Source organism: Bubalus kerabau, chromosome 14 (genome assembly GCF_029407905.1).
Source record: "Bubalus kerabau isolate K-KA32 ecotype Philippines breed swamp buffalo chromosome 14, PCC_UOA_SB_1v2, whole genome shotgun sequence".
Lineage (NCBI taxonomy): Eukaryota > Metazoa > Chordata > Mammalia > Artiodactyla > Bovidae > Bubalus > Bubalus kerabau.
Genome location: NC_073637.1, coordinates 73,614,540 through 73,639,204, shown reverse-complemented (window position 1 = coordinate 73,639,204; position 24,665 = coordinate 73,614,540). Strand labels below are relative to the sequence as shown.

At 38.0% G+C, this 24,665-nt stretch overlaps 1 protein-coding gene across 5 annotated transcripts in view; it reads right to left on the bottom strand.

Moving 5' to 3' along the window:
* The window catches only part of TRIQK (triple QxxK/R motif containing), a 103,360-nt gene that overhangs the window by 18,816 nt on the left and 59,879 nt on the right, over positions 1-24,665 (bottom strand). For 4 of the 5 annotated variants that reach the window (XM_055546677.1, XM_055546681.1, XM_055546682.1 and 1 more), the window contains one exon: positions 24,240-24,321. In XM_055546677.1, coding sequence (XP_055402652.1) covers positions 24,240-24,321 — 82 coding nt within the window. The remainder of the gene's footprint in view (positions 1-24,239; positions 24,322-24,665) is intronic. The other variant, XM_055546676.1, reaches the window with a different exon arrangement.

The following is a 24,665-nucleotide window of genomic DNA, read 5'->3' as shown; positions in this document are numbered from 1 at the left end:
ATTGATATTTCTCCCGGCAATCTTGATTCCAGCATGTGCTTCATCCAGCCCAGCGTTTTTCATGATGTACTCTGCATATAAGTTAAATAAGCAGGGTGACAATATACAGCCTTGACATATTCCTTTTCCTATTTGGAACCAGTATGTTGTTCTATGTCCAGTTCTAAATGTGGCTTCCTGACCTGCATATAGGTTTCTCAAGAGGTAGGTCAGGTGGTCTGGTATTCCCATCTCTTTCAGAATTCACCACAGTTTATTGTGATGCACACGGTCATCATCTTTGACATAATCAATAAAACAGGAATAGATGTTTTTCTGGAACTCTCGTTTTTTCGATGATCCAACAGCTGTTGCCAATCTGATCTCTGGTTCCTCTGCATTTTCTAAAACCAGCTTGAACATCTGGAACTTCATGGTTCACGTTTTGTTGGAGCCTGGCTTGGACAATTTTGAGCATTACTTTACTAGCATGTGAGATGAGTGCAACTGTGCAGTAGTTTGAGCATTCTTTGGCATTACCTTTCTTTGGGATTGGAATGAAAACCGACCTTTTCCAGTCTTGTGGCCACTGCTGAGTTTTCCAAATTTGCTGGCATTTTGAGTGCAGCACTTTCAAAGCATCATCTTTTAGGATTTGAAATAGCTCAACTGGAATTCCGGCACCTCCACTAGCTTTGTTTGTAGTGATACTTCCTAAGGCCTACTTGACTTTGCATTCCAGGATGTCTGGCTGTAGGTGAGTGATCACACCATCGTGATTATCTGGGTCGTGCAGATCTTTTTTATACAGTTCTTCTGTGTATTCTTGCCACCTCCTCTTAATATCTTCTGCTTCTATTAGGTCCATACCATTTCTGTCCTTTATTAAGCCTATCTTTGCATGAAATGTTCCCTTGGTTTCTGCTGTACAACAACACAAATCAGCCATAATTTTATATTTCTATATCTATATATGTACCAATCACCTCCCTTTTGAACTTCCCGCCCCTTTCCACAACCCACCCCTCTAGGTCATCATAAAGGGCCAGGCTGGGCTCCCTGTGCTACACAACAAGCTAGAAGAAAGCTACCTTACACCTGATAGTATATATATGCTGGTGCTACTTATTCCATTCACCCCATTCTTTTCCTGCCCCACTGTGTCTACAAGTCCATTCTCTACGTGTGTCTCCATTCATTCTGTGCAATTAGGTTCATATATCCCACCACTTCATGGGAAATAGATGGGCAAACAGTGGAAACAGTGTCAGAATTTATTTTTCTGGGCTCCAAAATCACTGCAGATGGTGACTGCAGCCATGAAATTAAAAGACGCTTACTCCTTGGAAGGAAAGTTATGACCAATCTAGATAGCATATTCAAAAGCAGAGACATTACTTTGCCAACAAATGTTCATCTACTCAAGGCTATAGTTTTTCCTGTGGTCATGTATGGATGTGAGAGTTGGACTGTGAAGAAGGCTGAGCGCCGAAGAATTGATGCTTTTGAACTGTGGTGTTGGAGAAGACTCTTGAGAGTCCCTTGGACTGCAAGGAGATCCAACCAGTCCATTCAGAAGGACATCAGCCCTGGGATTTCTCTGGAAGGAATGATGCTAAAGCTGAAACTCCAGTACTTTGGCCACCTCATGCGAAGAGGTGATTCATTGGAAAAGACCCTGATGCTGGGAGGGATTGGGGGCAGGAGGAGAAGGGGATGACAGAGGATGAGATGGCTGGATGGCATCACTGACTCGATGGACATGAGTCTCAGTGAACTCCAGGAGTTGGTGATGGACAGGGAGGCCTGGCGTGCTGCGATTCATGGGGTTGCAAAGAGTCGGACACGACTGAGTGACTGATCTGATCTGATCTGATGTATATATGTATACATATAAAAATATACTATATTTGTTTTTCTCTTTCTGACTTACTTCACTTTGTATAACAGGCTCTAGGTTCATCCACTTCACTAAAACTGACTCAATTATATTCTTTTTTTATGGCTGAGCAATATTCCATTGTATATAGGTAAAACTTCTTCACCCATTTGTTTGCCAGTGGACATCTAGGTTGCTTCCATGTCCTAGCTATTGTAAACAGTGCTGCCATAAACATTGGGGTACACGTGTCTTTTTCGATCACTGTTTTCTCAGGGTATATGCCCAGTAGTGGGGTTGCTGGGTCATATGGTAGATTTATTCCCAGTTTTCTAAGGGATCTCCATACTGTTCTCCATAATAACTGTATCAGTTTACATTTCTTACAACTGTAGGATACTAAATATATCAGTTTTCAATTCCACCAACTGTGGATGAATTGTTGGAAAAGGAGAAAAGGAGGGTTCCCTTTTCTCCATATCCTCTCCAGGATTTATTGTCTGTAGATTTTTTGATGATGGCCACCTCACCAGTCTGAGGTGATACCTTACTGTAGTTTTGATATGCATTTCGCTAATAATTGGTGATATTCAGCATCTTTTCATGTGTTTATTAGCCATCTGTTTGTCTAGAAAAACACACTTTTGAGGTCCTTACTTGCCATTCAAGAAGTGCTTCTCTTTCATCCTTTTACCTTTAATATCATTATATTGGAAATGAGTTTCTTATCTCCAGCCTATATTTAGGTCAATTTATAAAATTTCAATCTGAAAATCCTCTGTCCTTTCATTGGTATGTTTAGACTATACATAGTTAATGAAGGGCTTCCCCAGTGGCTCAGCAGTAAAGAATCTGCCTGCAATGCAGGAGATACATATTCGATCCCCGGGCAGGAAGATCCCCTAGAGGAGGCAATGACAAAGCACTCCAGTATTCTTGCCTGAAAAATCCCAGGGACAGAGTAGCCCAGAGGGTGGTCCATGGGATTGCAAAGAGTTGGGCATGACTGAAGCGACTGAGCAGAGTGTGAGCATTTAATGAAACTATTAACGTATTTTTATTTAGGTCTACCATTTTATTTTTCTTTTCTTTTCTTTCCTTTGATTTCCTTCTGTTGGACTGCTCATAGCTTTTTTTTGAATTATTTGAATATTTGTCAATATCACATTCAAATCATATATTGTATTTTGATATATCTCTTAGAATAATGTTGCAATACCCTCCTTAGAGATTATAAAATATACACTTAACTTTTAAGAGTCTAATTCAGATCAATATTTTATAAAATTTCATATTTTAAACATATTCTATATCATCAAAAAATTTTAACATGCAATCCAATACAGTCCACATTGTAATAAAATGTCAACAAGCAACACATTGCTTTGTAGTGCTAGATTTATTAGTTGTTCCCCCTTTTGACTTTTCTGTGCCTATATTTTATTGTCTTAGATATATGTCACAGGTTGGGAAAGTTGTTTCCATTATACGTAAATGACTTTTAATAATTCAAGTCTTTAAATGCCTGCAAAGAATTATACAAGTGAATATACTATTGTAGAACAGATGTATTTTCCTTAAAAATGCTAGGCAAGAGACTGGTGTCCCTGTTTGATGCACCTGCTTATTATAGCTTAACTGTTTTACAATAAAAAGTGAAAGGCACATGCATAGTTAGAAGGACTATTATACTTGGTTACTGAAATTTTATATTCGTGATAAAAATTGCAAGTTGTCCTTAGATAATACTTGTAGTTTCATTCTGGAATAAAATTTCTAACTACTCTTCTGTCAAGTGCTGTATTCAGTTTAGTTGAAGAATAGCTTTAGCTGGATCTGTACTATTGAAAAGTTAAATTATTCTCTGTGACAACCTTGAGGGGTGGGATCAGGTGGGAGGTGGAGGGAGGTTCAAGAGGGAGGTGACATATGTATACCTATGACTGATTCATATTGATTGCTGGCATAAACTAACACAATATTTAAAGCAATTATCCTCCAATTAAAACTAAATATTTGTTTTTTAAAGTTATATTATTATGTTAACTATTTATTTATATTAAAAGAATTTCCTTGATATAGTAAAACTGAAACAAATGCAAGAATAAATGCAATGTTCAGGTTGATAAATGATGACAAATGCCACTCTTAATCCTCAATCTCAGTTACCTTCATCAAAACAGCCATAATGTTCTCTCTGATTTTCTCTAAAATAACTACATATTAAAACTTAAACTTATGAAATATATGTATACTAATGAAATGTCATCTTTGTATGTTTAAAATATTAAATATGTTTAATATTGAGTTGCAAAATCAATATTCTAATAAAAATTCTGTGATATGAAAAACAATTTTTATGCCTTAGTAAGAATATAGATTCTATTATCCATTATGTATAATTCTTAAAAAAATATTAATATAGCTTTAGATGGCCATATTATTAATATTGCCAATAAAAAAAGAAAATTTCTCTGAAATTCTGACATTGAAAGTTAAAATTCCTTTAGTACTATCTGAAATAGAGTGTGTTTCTGTCAATATCTCATTAGAAAGGTTCTCCTTTTGTATGTAAAATCTAAGATAATTATTAGGAAGAAATTAAAAAAGCCGTCCCCAAATATGCTAATGATAAGTAATGTACTTGGAGCAATAAAACATTAACTTTCATGTTAATCACTGGACTTATAGTAATTATATAAGGGAAAAAAACACTTAGAATATGTAAACTTTGGTATTTATGTTGCATAATAGAATTTAGTAGCTTTCTTCAAATTTCAAAATAATCTGCATTTTAAAAATTAATTTGGGAATACCAGACCACCTTACCTGCTTCCTGAGAAACCTGTATGCAGGTCAAGAGTAACAGTTAGAACCCAACATGGAACAACAGACTGGCTCAAAATTGGGAAAGCAGTATGGCAAGGTTGTATATTATCACCCTGCTTATTTAAGTTATATGTAGATACATCATGCATAATACCAGGCTGGATGAAGCATAAGATGGAATCAAGATTGCCAGGAGAAATATCAACAACCTCAGATATACAAATGATATCACCCTAATGGCAGAAAGCAAAGAGGAACTGAAGAGCCTCTTGAAGGTGAAAGACAGTGAAAAGCTGGCTTAAGACTCAACAAACAAATATCATACATTATGTGTGTATATAGGGTCTAGAAGGATGGTATTGATGAACCTGTTCACAGAGCAGCAAAGGAGATGCAGACATGGACAACAGACTTATGGACAAGTGTGGAGGAGAGAGGGAGAGGGTGAAATGAATGCAGAGTAGTATGGAACGGTATACACCGACATATGTAAGTAGAAAGCCAATGGGAATTTGCTGTATGACTCGGGGAACTCAAACTGGGGCTCTGTAATAACCTAGAGGGATGGGAATACATGGGAGGTGGGAGGGAGATTTAAGAGGGATGGGACATATGTACACCCATTGTTAATTCATACTGATGTATGACAGAAATCCAATCAATATTGTAAAGCAATCATCATCAATTAAAAACAAGTAATTATTTTAAAAAAACCCTCAACATCCACAAAACTAAGATTATGGCATCTGGTTCCATCACTTCATGGCAAATAGATGGGGAAACAATGGAAATAGTGGCAGGTTTTATTTCCTTGGGCTCCAAAATCACTGTGGACAGTGACTGTACCAATGAAATTAAAAGATTTTGTTCCTTGGAAGAAAAGCTATGACTAAACTTGACAGTGTATTAAAAAGCAGAGACATCACTTTGCCAGCAAAGATCCATACAGTCAAAGCTATGGCTTTTCCAGCATCATGTACAGATGTGAGAGCTGGACCATAAAGAAGGCTGAGTGCTGAAGAATTGATGCTTTTGAAGTGTGGTGCTGGAGAAGACTCTTGAGAGTTCCTTGGACTGCAAGGAGGTCAAACCAGTCAATCCTATAGGAAATCAGTCCTGAATATTCATTGGAAGGACTGATGCTGAAGCTGAAGCTCCAGTACTTTTGCCACCTGATTAGAAGAGCGGATACATTAGAAAAGACCCTGATGCTGGGAAAGACTGAGGCAGGAGGAGAAGGGGACGACAGAGGATGAGATGGTTGGCGGCATCACTGAAACAATGGACATGAGTTTGAGCAAACTCCAGGAGATGGTGAAGGGCAGGGAAGCCTGGTCTGTTGCAGTCCATGGGGTTCCAAAGAGTCGGACACAATTTAGTGACTAAACAACAATCTGCATTTAATGCTGAAAAATGGGCATTTTGAATGAGTAACATTAAAATTTTCATTTTCACACAGGAAATCTATATTATAAAATTTCTCTTTGAACAAATATTAGCAACTGATTATCAAATCACTGTGACTGTACACATATATATTGAATAGCTTATTTTGGCTAGCAAGTAACAAAATATTATTATCTATAAGGAAATACAAAAGTTATATCTGTATGTCTATATATCTATAATATTTTAAAAATTTTTTTCACCTGTATCCAAGCTCTTAATTACATGAAACATTATTTTTATGGTTAGCAGACAGAGTTGCCAGATTCTCTGAGAACAGTATTGTAAATACTGTAACATCAGAACATATCACAATTTTTTTAGTTAATCTTATGCCAAAGAATAACTGACAATATTCACAACTGGTCACAAGAACTCCTATTTTCTTAAACAATGCTTTCATTCAGTCATTAAAAATTGTTTATTTGCACTTACACTAGATAGAAACAGTGTTCAAGGTACTAAAAATAAAAGTTTGTCAAAACAGACCAAATGCCTGTTATCTTGAACATTATAAAAAGATGGATAATAAGCACATAAAAAGAATAGTTCAATTTGCCAGGTAATGAAAAGCACTAAAGAGAAAAACACAGTTGGCAAGGGGCAGAAAGGAATAGCAAAAGATGTATTGTTTCAAGCAGAGTGGTCAGGAAAGGCCTTCTTGATAACAGCACTTGGCATTATCAGTTGATGTCACTTATCCAGATACTTGAACGAATTTAGGAAGTCATGTGGATACCTACTGGAAGTGATTCCAAATACTGGCATATAGAGCTGGAAAGACTCAGAAAACACTAACTTTTGGAGGAGGTCAAAATGTCACTGAAGTTTCTCAAGTCAGAAAGAGAGCTTAATAGGTAATGAAATTTAAAAGTTCAATGTCTGATGTCAGACTCATTGTTCAAAAACCAAGTGTCAATATCTGAGTATACGGGCCCAAATAATATCCTTGGAAATAGGCAAAATCTCCAGCTTGGTTTCCTGACATGTGATGTGAGAGCTTTAGAAAGTAAGACTGAAGTAGAAATATTATTCCCCTTCCTTACTAAAGTGGTAAATCAAAGGGAATGCATATTCCTGGAGAAGTTTCAGAAACTGACTATATCATGAAAAACTAAGTATGTGCTTATGCTGATTATTTTCATAAATCTATTTATTTCCTCACTGTCTAGTTGGTCTTAGAGACTAACTGAGTAATATTAAATCTACTATGGTAGAATTTTTTTTTAATGCACTTGTTGTTCAGTTGCTAAGTTGTACGATGCCATGGACTATAGCCCACCAGGTTCCTCTGTCCCCTATTATCTCCCAGAGTTTACTCAGATTCATGTTCATTGAGTCAGTGATGAACATGACTAGCAATCTAACCATCTTGTCCTCTGCCATTCCCTTCTGCTTTTGCCTTAAATATTTCCCAGCATCAGGGACTTTTCCAGTGAGTTGGCTCTTTGCATCAGGTGGCCAAAGTACTGGAGCTTCAGCTTCAGCATCAGTCCTTCAAATGAATATTCAAGCTTGATTTCCTTTAGGATCGACTAGTTTGATATCCTTGCAGTTGAAGGAACTCTCAAGAATTTTCACCAGCACCCCAGTTGGAAAGCATCAATTCTTCAGTAGTCAGCTTTCTTTATGGTCCAACTCTCACATCCATACAAACTATTGGAAAAACCATAGCTTTAACTATGTGGACTTTTGTTGGCAAAGTAACGTCTCTGCTTTTTAACCTAGATACACTTAATTATAGCTTTCCTTCCAAGGAGGAAGCATCTTTTAATTTCATGCCTGCAGTCACCGTCTGCAGTGATTTTGGAGCCCGAGAAAATAAAATTTGTCACTGCTTCCACTTTTTCCTCTTCTGTTTGCCATGAAGTGATGGAACTGGATGTCATACTTAGCTTTTTGAATGCTGAATTTTAAGCCAGCTTTTCCACTTTCCTCTTTCATCCTCATCAAGAGGCTCTTTAGTTCCTCTTCGTTTTCTGCCATTTGAGTGGTACCATCTGCATATCTGAGGCTGTTGATATTTCTCCTGACAATCTTGATTCCAGCTTGTGATTCATTCAGCCCGGCATTTTGCATGATGTACTCTGCATATAAGCTAAATAAGCAGGGTGAAAATATATAGCCTTGTCGTAATCCTTTCCCAAATTTGGAACCAGTCAGTTGTTCCATGACCAGTTCTAACTGTTGATTCCTGACTCACATACAGGTTTCTCAAGAGATAAGTAAGGTGGTTTGGTACTTCCTTCTGTTTAAGAATTTTCTACAGGTTTTGTGATTCACAAAAAGGCTTTAGCAGACTCAATGAGGCAATAAATGTTTTCCTTGAACTCCCTTGCTTTCTCTTTGATCCAATGAATGTTGGCAATTGGATCTCTGGTTCCTCTGACTCTTGAAACCCAGCCTGTACATCTGGAAGTTCTTGGTTCCCATACTGCTGAAGCCTAGCTTGAAGGATTTCAAGCATAACCTTTCTAGCATGTGAAATGAGTACAATTGTACAGTAGTTTGCACATTTTTTAACATTGCCCTTCTTTGGGTCTGGAATGAAAACTGACCTTTTCCAGTCCTGTGGCCACTGCTGAGTTTTCCACGTTTGTTGACATATTGAGTGCAGCACTTTCACAGCATCATCTTTTAGGATTTGAAATAACTCACTGGAATTCCATCACCTCCACTAGCTTTGTTTGTAGTAATGTTTCCTAAGGCCCACCTGACTTCACTTTGCAGGATGTCTGGCTCTAGGTGAGTGACCACGCCATCATGGTTTTTTGGGGTCTTTAAGATCTTTTTTGAAGTTCTTCTGTGTATTCTTGCTACCTCTTCTTACTCTCTTATGCTTCTGTTAGGTTCTTACTCTTTCTGTCCTTTAATGTGCCCATCCTTGCATGAAATGTCCTCTTGATATCTCCGATTTCTTGAAGAGATCTCTAGTCTTTCACATTATATTGCTTTCCTCTGTTTCTTTGTATTGTTCATTTAAGAAGTCCTTATCTCTCCTTGCTATTCTCTGGAATTCTGTGCTCACCTTTTCCCCTTTCTTTTTGCTTCTCTTCTTTCCTCAGCTATTTGTAAAGCCTCCTCAGACCACCACTTTGCTTTCTTATTCTGGCAGAATATAAATGTCCTTTCTATATGGTTACAACTAGCTAATTAATCTACCCAATGAGTTTTTCTAAATTCTGATCACAGATACCATAAGAGACTATATACCTTTACTGGAAGGAACAGTAATATACTGTTTGTATACTAAATCAACTCTCCATTTACTGCTATAATCTAATTCTAAGAGTAACTGCCTCACCAACCTGTACCACATCATGGCACTGGTATGAAATAAGCCTTGGAGAAGATATGAACACTTTGTGAGATACCTCATTCAGATATATATCATTCATTTTTATATATATCATTTATATATATATATATATATATATATATATATATATATATATAATTCATATATGGGCTTCTTTACTAGTGGTAAAGAAGCCACATGCCAATGAAGGAAACCTAAGAGAAATGGGTTGGATCCCTGAGTTGGGAAGATCCCCTGGAGGAGGGCATGGCAACCCACTCCAGTATTCTTGCCTGGAGAATCCCATGGACAGAGGAGCCTGGTGGGCTAGAGCCCATAGTGTCGCAAAGAGTTGGACATGACTGAAGTACCTTAGCATGCACGCATGCACTCATATATATATATATATATATATATATAAAAGAGAGAGAACACAGAGCATTCTGTTAGAAACACAGAGGCTTGTCAACTACATTTGATTCATGAAATTGCATTGATTTAGAGCATAGTAGGATTATCTGCAAAAAATAAGTCAACTTGCTGCACTTGTGCCATATCTATCATTAAGAATGAAACATAGGCACAACTTCTTATAAAACTGGCATTACTTGATAATATCAAATATCTATACCTCTGAGCCAATGTTTTTCTACTGTGTATATATTGCAGAGAAATTCTTGTTCCTGTGAACCAAAGAGCAGACATGTCTGAAATTATTTATAGAAACCTTATAATATCATTCATAGAGAAAAAACTGAGAATCATGCAATTGTCAAAACCAAGAGAATAGGCTGGAAAATATTGGTATAGGCAGATGATGGATTATTATAAGGCATAGAAAATTAATGAACCATATCACCATTTATCAGTAAGAATAAAACTCAAAAATATGATATTCAATAAGAGCAAGTTTTATGACAATATATACAGCATGATTTCATTTATATAAGTTCATAAACAAAAAATACATTGTTTAACATGTACCTAGGTGGAAATTTCATAAATGAAATTAACACAAAATCAAGATAGTGGTTCTCTCTCACCAATACAGTGGCATAGAGGGTGTTGCAATTGGGAAAGTGCATAAAGAAGTATATATCTTATATTTAACCTAGATAATGGATACATGGCTGCTTATGTAGTTGTCAAGCTTTTTCATCTATATGCATATTTTATGCATGGAGAGAATGTGAAAAGGTGCTAAGACATGGTACAATAAAAGTTCTCTGGTAGATTGCTGTGCAAGTTCTTCTACCTCTTAGAACTTATGACATGGCACAGTCAGTGGAGCCTTAAGTGCATCTAACTAACTGAGACATAGAAATAAGCCTTTAGCATGTCCCAGTAAAAAAGAAGTGGCAGCCTCTAGGGTTTTGAAGCAATTCCATACACCCTTCAACAGGAAACAACTGCTATGAAACAAAGCCTGGATTGCTACCAAGCTCTGATGAAGACCGACTATCTGATTATGAGACACAGGGACCATCTGGCCTGAGCTACCAGTCATGAATTGGGAGTCATCTCATTCAACAAATCATAAAGTTGTATACCATTTTAGTAGTTTACAAAATGTATGTGGATGGTTCTTTAAAATATGCTGCACAATGGAAGTAAACTGCTATTTTGGAGGAGGCCCTAAAACACTATCTATAAGGGAAATCCTCCCAGTGGCCAAAGTTTAAGTAGTACATTTTGTTGTATAGCTTACCTAGAAAGAGAGATAACTAAGATAATGCGTATTATTTTTTATTGAATTGGAAACTGAGCCTTCCGTCTAATCAGTTTGGATCCTTCATGCCTATGAGTAAACAGTAAAATGGAGATTTGCAGTGTTGGGTGGGGTAACATTAATTATTATAATAATGTTTGCTATCAAGGAAAAAATGATTTGTTAATACACAATGAGGACTAAAAGAAATATGAAAAGCTGCAAAGGAACTCCTGGGTTAATTCCATGTATTGCTATGACCAATGGTAAATTGTAATGAAATAACTATACAGTCAACTGTAATCTTGGGCTTTTCAGGTGTCACTAGTTTTAAAGAACCCGCCGGCCAATGCAGGAGACTTAAGAGACACAGGATCGATCCCTGGGTTGGGAAGATCCCCTGGAGGAGGCCATGGCAACCACTCCAGTATTCTTGCCTGGAGAATCCCATGGAGAGAGGAGCCTGGTGGGCTACAGTCCACAGGGTCGCAAAGAGTCGAACACAACTGAAGCAACTTAGCATGCATTTTTTTTTTCTTTTTTTTTTTAAATTTAAATTTATTTATTTTAATTGGAGGCTAATTACTTTACAATATTGTATTGGTTCTGCCACTCATCAACAGCAGGGCTTCCCTGATGGCTCAGACGGTAAAGCGTCTGCCTGCAATGCAGGAGACCCGGGGGGTTCAATCCCTGGGTTGGGAAGATACCCTGGAGAAAGAAATGGCAACCCACTCCAGTACTCTTGCCTGGGAAATCCCATGGACGGAGGAGCCTGGCAGGCTACAGTCCATGGGGCCACATTGAGTTGGATATGACTGAGCGACTTCAGTTTCAGTTTTTTGTTCCTGCACAACTGTAATCTAGAGATGATTTAAAGCATACAGGAGGATGTGCATAGGTTATTCACAAATACAGCTGACCCTTGAACAATGCAGGGGTTGGGGCACTGACTCTCTGCACAGTCAAAAATATAGTACAACTTTATTGTCCGCAGTCAGCCTTCTGTATCTCTGGTCTCACATCCATGGATTCACCCAACTCAGGATCCTGTGCTGCTAAGTCGCTCCAGTCATGTCCGACTCCACGCGACCCCATAGACGGCAGCCCACCAAGGCTCCCCCATCCCTGGGATTCTCCCGGCAAGAACACTGGAGTGGGTTGCCATTTCCTTCTCCAATGCATGAAAGTGAAAAGTAAAAGTGAAGTCGCTCAGTCGCGTCCGACTCTTAGCGACCCCATGGACTGCAGCCTACCAGGCTCCTCCGTCCCTGGGATTCTCCAGGCAAGAGTACTGGAGTGGGGTGCCATTGCCTTCTCCACTCTACTATATTTTTATTGGGGAAAAAAAATTCATATAAGTGGACCTGAGCAGTTCAAACCCATGATGTCCAAGGGTCAACTGTATTTTGCCATTTTATTTATATAAGGGACTTGAGTATCCATGGGGATTCTAGAACCAATCTCCCATGGACAGCAAGGCCAACTATCTGTCTTTATAACAAGAAAAATCACTTAGAACCTTCAGGAATGAAAATTTATGTTTCTCACTAAAGGCAAAGGGCTCACCAAATTAAGAAGCTTGCTAAAATAGGAAGATCTAGAATGAATATTTGAGAATGGAGATCATAAATTAAAACCACAATGACCAGCTACAAGACTGACAATAATAACCTGAACCTTGCTTACTCCTTGCTTATTCCTCTCGTAAAGTATGATGCCTATCCTCTCTACACAACCAATTTCTAGGGAAAAACAGCATTATAAACATTTAAATATTTCTTTCTCACAAGAAAGATAAAAGTCTAAATATAACTCAAGATCCTAGACTTGGAAAGCAACAGCCCCTGGTTTGGTTGGAAAATATCTGGGTAGCTTTTGAGAATCTTCTTGGATATTCTTAGGATTATTTCAAATAATCCTAAGACTTTCATGATAAGGAACAGAAAGTCAAACTGAAATAACATGAAAATGAGAGAGAAAGAAATAGAGGAGAGAGAGAGAGAGGATAATTGATTATTGTTGTTTCCAGGATATAAGAGAAGAAGAGTTTATTTCTTGTTTCAGTCTGGAGTCATGGTTATCTCCAGCCCTGACTCACACTCTTACAAAACTAAGAGCAAGGTGGAAAGGATACTTTTCCTTGGGATCATTTTAATAATTTGTATGCTCCAAAAGGTTGTCTCACAAGTTACTTCCAATGACGGAAAACTAAGATTCATTCAATAATATGTGTACAGTTCCCAATTCAAGCAACTTTAACAAAGCAAACTACTCTGTTTCTGAATTCTGCTGTTAAATATAAACTGAAAATTTATACTTGAAAACTCAGCATATATAATCACCAGAATATCCTGCTTCAAGTCTTAAATAGGGATCACAAGTATCAACTAAAAGCAAAATAATAACTAAAAAAGAAAACATTTATACCAAAGATATTTGAATTATGTATGCCTGAATTTTTAGATAGCAAATATGATGCCATACATTCTCATAATTTTTATTTATGTGTACTTTGCAAACAATCTGTGTAATATCTGTTTTTTAAACAGAATACTTTCAGAAGTCATTTTCATTTATAATCTCTAATCAGTAGGCGCTATGTATGTTAAAAGTTCCTTTCTTATTCCATATAATTAAAATATATTTAACTTTAGCATGAGCACTGTTTTTGTAAAGAATCATAAGAACATATATTTAATAAAGATCATAAATATTTTGGTACCTCAATATTATCATTTACCATTCCTCATATTATATTAATTTAGGAAAGAACAAAGTAATCAATATGTTCTATTTAATTCAACATAAAAAGTTACATTTATACCGTGAATTATTTTACACTTAAAGCAGTAGTCAGTGTTAACTATGCCACAGTTTTACAGTCTCCTCAGTTTAATAAAAGAATAGATTAACCGCTTTTTGCTTTTTGATTTCTTCGTTTTGCCTAGAAACAAGACTGCATCTTTGCCCTTTGTTGATACTGCTGTCTAAGCTCATTATCATGTGAATATCCGGTTATTGTTTTATAACTGTTCATTTTTCAGAAGCTCACTGATTTTTTCCTTTCTTAGAACAGTAGACTTTACACTAGCCCCACTCATTATCATCGTGTGGCAGTACTGCTCTTCCTCTGCCTTTGCTGCTTTAAAAATTAATGCACTGTTATTTTCTGAATACTGCATAAGCTGCTTATGAGTACATTATGCTATCAAGCAAGCACATGCAGAAAAGCTTCCTAAACTGTTATTCTTTCAATGAAAATACAGCTGGTTCTGCTTCAAAGGCACATCTTTTCACCTGCAAATGGACTTGCTCCTACACTTATTCCTCAATTCATTGTCTTTTATTTGTGTCTGGAAATCTTTAATTGCCTTTAATTAGAAAAAAGTAAATTCAGTGCTTTAATCTTGCAAATACATTCAATCATAATTCTGTCTGGGATGAATACCAAGTTCTATTCACTGTCTGATCTCTATAACAAAGATATATAATTTATTGTCCATTTATATAGACCACACCAATTAAGATACAATAGAAAAGCAAAGAGATAAGAGTCAAAATATTTGAAAAGAAAAATTTGCAATCTAAATTTAATTACTCAAATGAATTATTAGAAGACGAGTTATTTACAGCATGCCAAAATTACTGACAAATAGTAAAATTTGCTAATCAACAATACTTTTATATTTCTTTCAACATTTTTAAATAATTTCTCATCAACTGCTTCAAATCCCTTCTTCCTTCCTTAAAAAAGCAAAAAGCTATTTGGAACCTTATTTTTTTCATATTATCAAAATTATACATAGAAGAACATTACAATTTGACATAGAGTCATTTTCCAACTACTATATGAACACAATTTTTAGTTATTATATTATAAATTACAAATAACTGTAGAAAATTCTTTGCAAAAGCAAGGGTCAAGAGTCTTATGAAAGTCTATAGCAAGTTCCAATAGTTAGGCCAGTAAACAAAACATCTGCATTTTGATAGCTGTAAGATTAATAAACTCACAAATAAAATAACATTATAATTTTAATCAGTCAAGTTGATAAAAGAAAATTATTACAAAAACCAGAAACACAATAAAACACAGATCTAATAGTCTCATCAGCACTGTATACCTTTATACTTAGCTAGTCTTACAAAACGATGCCACATATTTACCTAAAGAAAAAACAAGTATTATCTATAAAAATAATATTTGAAAAAAGTATTTTTCTTAAAATTATTATTTTTTTAATTATTTATTTTTTATTAAAGGATAATTGCCTTATAGAATTTTGCTGTTTTCTGTCAAACCTCAACATGAATCATCCATAGGATTACATGAGGAAACCAGTGAGTTCATCCTCAAAAACAAAAATTTCAGGAAAACTTTTGAAATTATATTACACAGGCAACTCAAACAACGATGATTTTTCAAATTTTGGACAAAATAACCAGATGTTAATTCTACGTTGCAAAGGACATACCATTATTTAATGGCATTAGTACTAAAAAACAAGCACTTCACTTTGGACTCCTACAAAGATAATGCAATAAGTTGCTTATATAAATAAACTTCCCAGAAAATGCATTAAAAATACTAACCAAGCAACAATTTATATATGTATGTGTAGGGGAGCAAAATTTACCATCCCAAACATCTTTTTGGCATGCAGATTATTTGAGCTGAAAACAATCAAGGCTCAAAAACAGCCATGTGGGTGAGTTAATTTTTCCCAGGCCTCTCCCATGTAAATGTGTTATTAAACTTTTGTTTGATATTTGTCCTGTTACTCTATCTCATGTACAATATTATGAACCTCCATCCATAGTTATTCAGGTACTCTGTCTATGGATATAATCCCTTGAATCTATTTGTCACTTCCACTGTATGGAATTTGATTTAGGTCATATCTGAATGGCTTAATGGTTTTCCCTGCTGCTGCTAAGTCACTTCAGTCGTGTCTAACTCTGTGCGACCCCATAGATGGCAGCCCACTAGGCTCCTCCGTCCCTGGGATTCTCCAGGCAAGAATACTGGAGTGGGGTGCCATCGCCTTCTCCAAATGGTTTTCCCTACTTTCTTCATTTTAAGTCTGAATTTTGCAATAAGGAGTTCATGATCTGAGCCACAGTCAGCTTCTGGTCTTGTTTTTGCTGACTATATTTGTTAGACCTGAAGGTGAAAGTGAAAGTTTCTCAGTTGTGTCCGACTCTTTGTTACCCCATGGACTACACAGTCCATGGAATTCTCCAGGCCAGAGTACTGGAGAGGGTAACCTTTCCCTTCTCCAGGAGATCTTCCCAACCTAGGGATCGAACCCAGGTCTCATACATTGCAGTTGGATTCTTTACCAGCTGAGCCACAAGGGAAGCCCTGCACCTGAAGGTGGAGAAGCTCTATAATCAATCTGATTTTGGTATTGACCATCTGTAGAGTTGTCTCTCATGTTGTTGGAAGAGGGTGTTTGCTATGATCAGTGCATTCTCTTGGCAAAACTTGGTTAGCCTTTGTCCTGATTCATTTTGTACTCCAAGGCCAAACTTGCCTGTTACTCCAGGTATCTCTTGACTTCCTACTTTTTCATTCCAGTTCCCTATGTTGAAAAGGACATCTTTTTTGGTGTTAGTTCTAGTAGATCTTGTAGGTTCTTCATAGAACCATTCAGTTTCAGCTTCTTCAGCATTAGTGGTTGGGGCATAGACTTGGATTACTATAATATACAATGGTTTGTCTTGGAAACGAACAGAGATCATTCTGTTGTTTTGAGAATGCACCCAAGTACTCTATTTCGGACTCTTTTGCTGACTATGAGGGCTAATCCATTTCTTCTAAGGGATTCTTGCCCACAGTAGCAGATGTAATGATCATCTGAATTAAATTTGCCCATTCCTGTCCATTTTAGTTCACTGATTCCTAAGTTGTTGACGCTCACTCTTGCCTTCTCCTATTTGAATACTTCCAATTTGCCTTGATTCATGGACCTAACATTTCAGGCTCCAATGAAATATTGTTCTTTACAGCATCAGACTTTGCTTTCACTACCAGATACATCCACAACTGGGTGCTGTTTCCACTGGGCTCAGCCTTTTCATTTCTTTGGAGCTATTTTTCTGCTCTTCTTCAGTAGCATATTAGGCACCTATGGACCTGGGAAGTTCATCTTTCAGTGTCATATCTTTGCCTTTTCTTACTGTTCATGGGGCACTCAAGGCAGGAATGCTGAAGTGGTTTGCTATTCCCATCTCCCATGTACCACATTTTGTCAGAACCCTCCACCATGACCCTTCCGTCTTGAGTGGCCCTACATGGCATGGCTCACAGTTTCATTGAGTCAGACAAGGCTGTGATCTATGTCATCAGTTTGGTTAGTTTTCTGTGATTGTGGTTTTCATTCTGTTTGTCCTCTGATGGATAAGGATAAGAGGACTGGCTGTGGGGAGAACTGGGTCTTGCTCTGGTGGACAAGGCCATGCTCAGTAAGTCTTTAATCCAATCTTCTGCTGATGGGTGGGGCTGAGTTCCCTCCCTGTAGTTTGCCTGAATCCAAACTATGGTAGGGGTAATGGCGACCTCCTCCAAAAGGACTTATGCCAGGACGCTGCGCCTCCTGGGACTGCTGCTACCAGTGTCCCTGATCCTGCGGCAGGCCACTGCTGACCCACACCTCTGCTGGAGACTCCTGGCACAGTCCTTTGTGGGGTGCCTGCTCCTTTCTCCTGGGTCCCAGTGCACACAGGTTTTGTTTTTGCCTTCAAGAGTCTCTGTTTCCTCAGTCCTGTGGAAGTTCCATAATCATATCCCACTGACCTTCAAAGTCAAATTCCCTGCGGGGAGGGGGGGGGTGGCGGTGGGGAGGGTTTCTCAGTCTCTTTGCTGGATTCCCAGGTTGGGAAATCTGTTGTGGGCCCTAGAACTTTCACACCAGTGCAAGAACTTTTTTGGTATAATTGTTCTCCAGGTCATGGGTCACCTGCTCAGTGACTCTATAATGGAGCTAATGATGACCTCCTTCAAGAGGACATATGCCCCACACCACACCTCCGAGGACGGTGCTGCCAGAGCCCCCATTCCACTGCAGGCCACTGCTGACCCATGGCTCCACAGGAGACACTCAGACATCCAAAGGCAGGTCTGGCTCAGTCTCTTGTGGAGGTCACTGCTCATTTCCCTAGGTCTTAGTGCACACAAGGTTTTACTTGTGCCCTCCAAGCATCTCTGGTGGGTATGAAGTTTGATTTTACACTCAGTTGCACCCTTCCTACCATCTTGTTGTTGCTTCTCCTTTGCCCTTGCATGTAAGGTATCTTTTTTTTGGTAGGATTCAACATTTTCCTGTGCGTGATTGTGAGTTAGAAATTGCTAGGCAGTCTGGTTCCAAATAGGAAAAGGAGTACTTCAAGGCTGTATATTGTCACCCTGCTTATTTAACTTATATGCAGAGTACATCATGAGAAACGCTGGACTGGAAGAAACACAAGCTGGAATCAAGATTGCCGGGAGAAATATCAATAACCTCAGATATACAGATGACACCATCCTTATGGCAGAAAGTGAAGAGGAACTAAAAAGCGTCTTGATGAAAGTGAAAGTGGAGAGTGAAAAAGTTGGCTTAAAGCTCAACATTCAGAAAACTAAGATCCGGTCCCATCACTTCATGGGAGATAGATGGGGAAACAGTGGAAACAGTGTCAGACTTTATTTTTTGGGGCTCCAAAATCACTGCAGCTGGTGACTGAAGCCATGAAATTAAAAGACGCTTACTCCTTGGAAGGAAAGTTATGACCAACCTAGATAGCATATTCAAAAGCAGAGACATTACTCTGCCAACAAAGGTCTGTCTAGTCAAGCTATGGTTTTTCCAGTGGTCATGTATGGATGTGAGAGTTGGACTGTGAAGAAGGCTGAGTGCCGAAGAATTAATGCTTTTGAACTGTGGAGTTGGAGAAGACTCGTGAGAGTCCCTTGGACTGCAAGGAGATCCAACCAGTCCATTCTAAAGGAGATCAGCCCTGGGATTTCTTTGGAAGGAATGATGCTAAAGCTGAAACTCCAGTACTTTGGCCACCTCATGTGAAGAGTTGACTCATTGGAAAAGACTCTGATGCTGGGAGGGATTGGGGGCAGGAGGAGAAGGGACGACAGAGGATGAGATGGCTGGATGGTATCACTGACTTGATGGACATGAGTCTGAGTGAACTCCAGGAGTTGGTGATGGACAGGGAGGCCTGGCATGCTGTGATTCATGGGGTCGCAAAGAGTCGGACACGACTGAGCGACTGAACTGAACTGAGGCAGTCAGTGTAGAACTCTGAGACCTAGGTCTTGTTTTCAGTAAACATCTCCCTCCATTAACCTAAAACTATATCCTTTGTCCTGAGTTCCTGGAATGTGTCCTCAGTCAGATAAATTATCAGCACTCAGATCCAGGGAAGAGGAGTAATTAACTTATGTTCCATATGCCTGAGGGAAAAACAACTGGTGACCATTAATCTTAAACTCATACATCTGGTCCATTATAAAATGGCCAGGGAATGACTTAATCCAAGGATCAAGAGAAGATATAAGGATGTAAAGCTAAGCATCTTGACCTTTAAACTGATTGGATAGAAATAACGTGATTTAAGAAGAGGAGCCAACCAAAAATGTACAGATTAATACTGGTAAAAATACAAATCTGCTGTAATCCCTGCCTTTTGGGGGACTCTGTACCCACTCTCAGTGTCTTTGCTGGGAGCTTTGTACTTTCCTTCTCTCTAAAAAATCCTATTCACTGGCTACCATGAGTATTTGCACATTTGTGAATTCCATTCTTTGGCTCCACAAACAAGAACTCAGAATTCCCATTTCAGCTGTTCAGCAGCTAGTTTTGATCTAGGTGTTCTCCCAAGAGAAGATAAGCACACATCCTTCTTCTCTGCCATCTTGAAAAACAAGTTCCAAAGATTATCAAGGACAGATAAGGATGCTTTCCTAAGTGATCAATGCAAAGAAATAGAGGAAAATAATAGAATGTGAAAGACTAGAGATCTCTTCAAGAAAATTAAAGACACCAAAGTAAAATTTCATGCAAAGATGGGCACAATGAAGGACAGAAGTGATACAGACCTAACAGAAGCAGAAAATATTAAAAAGAGGTGGCAAAAACACATGGAAGAACTATACAAAAAAGATCTTAATGACCCGGATAACCACGATGGTGTGATCACTCATCTAGAGCCAGACATCCTAGAATGTGAAGTCAAGTGGGCCTTAGGAAGCATCTCTAAGAACAAAGCTAGTGGAGGTGATGGAATTCCAGCTGAGCTATTTCAAATCCTAAAAGACAATGCTATGAAAGTGCTGCACTCAATATGCCAGCAAATTTGGAAAACTCAGCAAGTGGACACAGGACTGCAAAAAGGTCAGTTTTCATTACAATCCCAAAGAAGAGCAATGCAAAAGAATGTTCAAACTACCACACAATAGCATTCATCTCAAATGTTAGTAAGGTAATGCTTAAAATCCTTCAAGCTAGGCTTCAACAGTATGTGAAACAAGAGTTTTAAGATGTTCAAGTTGGATTTAGAAAAGGCAGAGGAACCAGAGATCAAACTGCCAATATCCATTGAATCAAATAAAAAGCAAGGGAATTTCAGAAAAACATCTACTTCTGACTCATTGACTGTGCTAAAGCCTCTGACTGTGTGGATCATAACAAACTGGAAAATTCATAAAGAGATGGGAATACCAGACCACCTTACTACCTCCTGAGAAACCTGTATGAAGGTCAAGAAGCAACAGTTAGAACCAGATATGGAACAATAGACTATTTCAAAATTGGGAAAGGAGTATGTCAAGGCTGTATATCATCACCCTGCTTATTTAACTTCTATGCTGAGGTAGATGAAGCACAAGCAAGAATCAATATTGCTGGGAGAAATATCAATAACCTCCGATATGCAGATGACATCACTCTTATGGCAGAAAGCAAAGAGGAACTAAAGAGCCTCTTGATGAAAGTGAAAGAGGAGAGTGAACAAGCTGGCTTAAAACTCAACATTCAAAAAACTAAGATCGTGGCATCCGGTCCCACCACTTCCTGGCAAATAGATGGGGAAACAATAGAAACAGTGACAGACTTTATTTTCTTGGGCTCCAAAATCACTGTAAATGGTGCCTGAAGCCATGAAATTGAAAGATCCAACCAGTCAATCCTAAAGGAAATCAGTCCTGAATATTCATTGTAAGAACTGATGCTGAAGCTGAAGCTCCAATACTTTGGCCACCTGATGCAAAGAGCTGACTCATTAGAGAAGATCTGATTCTCAGTAAGACTGAAGACAGGAGGAGAAGGGGCTGACAAAGGATGAGATGGTTGGATGGCATCACCAACTCAATGGACATGAGTGTGAGCCAACTCTGGAAGATGGTGAAGGACAGGGAAATCTGGCATGCTGCAGTCCATGGAATCACAAAGAGTCAGACAGGACCAAGTGATTGAATAACAATAATGCATAACAGAATCCTCAGAACAATTTAGTATAAGAAGAGGAATGAGACCTTACAATTATGTTATTTTCTCTCTTATTTTTTCTTTGCTCTTACACATATGAATATAACTAAATCAAAGGAAAACATGCAATGATTATAGAACAGAATACTTTAGAGATTTTTAGTATGTTTACTTTTAAAAATGGATTATGAGATATAATTCAATTTCAATAAAAGTCCTAGCAGATGCTTTATTTTTTCTATTATCAATGATGACAGAAATCAGAACAGTGGTTGCATATGGGAGGGTGGGATAGAGACATTGGAACTATTTGAGAGGATAGAAATGTTCTGCATTTTGATTGGCATATATGGTTACACGGATATATACACTTGTCAAAATTCTAACAATTGTTTAAGAGTTGGATATGAATTGTTCCTGAATATGTTTATTCTTTATTCATGTGGTTTCGCACATCCCATTTGATCAAACTTCAACCTAGTCAGTCCTTCTCTTTAAATACATAAATAATATAACAATCCACACTATTATTGATACAGCATCCCATAAGTGAAGGGAGGATATAAAAAATCAAATATCATAAAATTTCTCTCAAGAGATAATATAGCCAGAATTTTTTTATTTTTCAGTTATCAATTAGATGAATGATATCTTTTCATAAGACTTTTGATTGTATGTTTTATTTTAATATATGCAATAAAATTCCATGGACAGAGGAACCTGGCAGGCTACAGTCCTGCAGATTGGACATGACTTGGTGACTAACCTATGGTCACACACAGCAATAATAACAATGATCACATATTATACAGTAAAAGGCATCTCCAAAGCAGTAAGTCGCTTCAGTCACGTCCGACTTTTTGCAGCCCTAGGGGTTGTAGCCCACTAGGCTCCTCTGTCCATGGGTTTCTCTAGGCAAGAATACTGGAGGGTGTTGCCATGCCCTCTTCCAGGGGATCTTCCTGACCCAGGGATCAAACCTGCATCTCTTACATCTTCTGAATTGGCAAGTGAGGTCTTTACCACTCGGAGAAGGCAATGGCACCCCACTCCAGTACTCTTGCTTGGAAAGTCCCATGGACGGAGGAGCCTGATGGGCTGCAGTCCATGGGATCACGAAGAGTCGGACACGACTGAGCAACTTCATTTTCACTTTTCACTCTCATGCATTGGAGATGGAAATGGCAACCCACTCCAGTGTTCTTGCCTGGAGAATCCCAGGGACGCTGGAGCCTGGCGGGCTGCCGTCTATGGGGTCACACAGAGTCAGACACGACTGAAGCGACTTAGCAGCAGCAGCAGAGTTCCACTTATATGAATTGGCTCCTCATATTTTCTGCCCATTTTACCGTTGGGTTTCCAGATTATTTTACTTATTTATAGTAGGACATTATTTAGGGCTTCCCAGGTGGTGTTAGTGGTAAAGAACCCACAAGCCAATGCAGGAAACATAAGACAGGTGGGTTCACTCCCTGAGTCGGGAAGATCCTCTGGAGAAGGGCATGACAACCCACTCTAGTATTCTTGTCTAGAGAATCTCATGAAGCTTGGCAGGCTATGGTCCACAGGGTTGCAAAGAGTTGGACACGACTGAAGCAACTTAGCGTACATGCATGCAGGGTTTAATCTATCGACAGGTAAATTTTTAATTGGTTACAAATTTTAAATATTTTCCCTTTGTCTGCATCTTCTTTGTTTTGCAGAAATATCTTTTCCTTTAGGAGTATACTTTATGTATCATATTTATAAAACAGGTATAGAGTCTTTTGGTACCAATTACTTCTACTTATTTTCTGACTGGCAACTTCTTTATCTGTTAGTTATTTAGAAGAGTTTTTTAAACTAATTATTATTATAATTACTTTCTAATTTCCAAAGGGATGGGAACAGGTGAGAACAGGAAAAAACATGTAAGTTCCTTCCTGTAAGAGAGGGTGATGGGGGGCGTAGAAGTTAACTTTTTGACTTTTAACTGATTTATAATTTACTACACTGTTCAAAGTTGTAGTATAGGATATTGCTTCTATAAAATTGAGGAGACTTGATTGTGACCTAGTATGTAGGTAATTTTTTGTAAATACTCCATGCATTATTGAAAAGATTGGGTAGGAAATCCTGCACTTAGAGCACAGTCTAAATCAGAGAAGATTCCTTTTATCTTTCTATGCTGATGACTGGACTTCCCTCTGGTTCACCATTTTACTAAGGTTAAATTTTAATGGAGAATTTTGAGGCTATCACATTATTGCCACTAAGAGTCAACAGAACTGAAAGATTTCATAAGGATAACAAGAAATAAACATGATAATATTAAAATTACTGACTACATACAAGCACACAGCCTTAAGAATAAAAATAGAAGTATTTTTGCTTTTACCAGTCAATAAAAACTGTAAGAGCTTCAAAAAATCCTAAGTACGAAAATGTATTTCTTTATAGATAAAAAAGGCTGTGCTTATTTTTGTTCCTTAAAACCTCTGTGTATTCCCTTATTAGTCATATTCTGTGCATCATATGTATGAGGGAAAAGTTATTTTGTTAATATCACACACAATTGCTTTTTTTTCTTCGTCTTAATTCATAAGAATGTATCAAAGGGGATTCATTGCTTACCAATTTGCTTTCTGTACTGATCAACAGGAAGTTTTATAGTGGAGGCATCTTTTCTGCCCATCTTTGATCTCCAAGATGCCTGCTGCAAAGAAAAAAAATAATTATGATGAAGTCCTAAAAAAATCAAAAGGACTGTTTAAAAGCTTCAGGAATAATTCATTTCATAAAATTCACTTTTAAAGCAATGGGTAAAAATTCATTTGACTCATTCCCATTCAGTTCAGTTCAGTTGCTCAGTTGTGTCTGAATCTTTGCGACCCCATGGACTGCAGCACACCAGGCTTCCCTGTCCTTCACCGTCTCCTGGAACTTGTTCAAACTCATGTCCATTGAGTCTGTGATGTCATCCAACCATCTCATCCTCTGTCGCCCCCTTCTCCTCCTGCCTTTAATCTTTCCCACCAGCATCAGGGTCTTTACCAATAA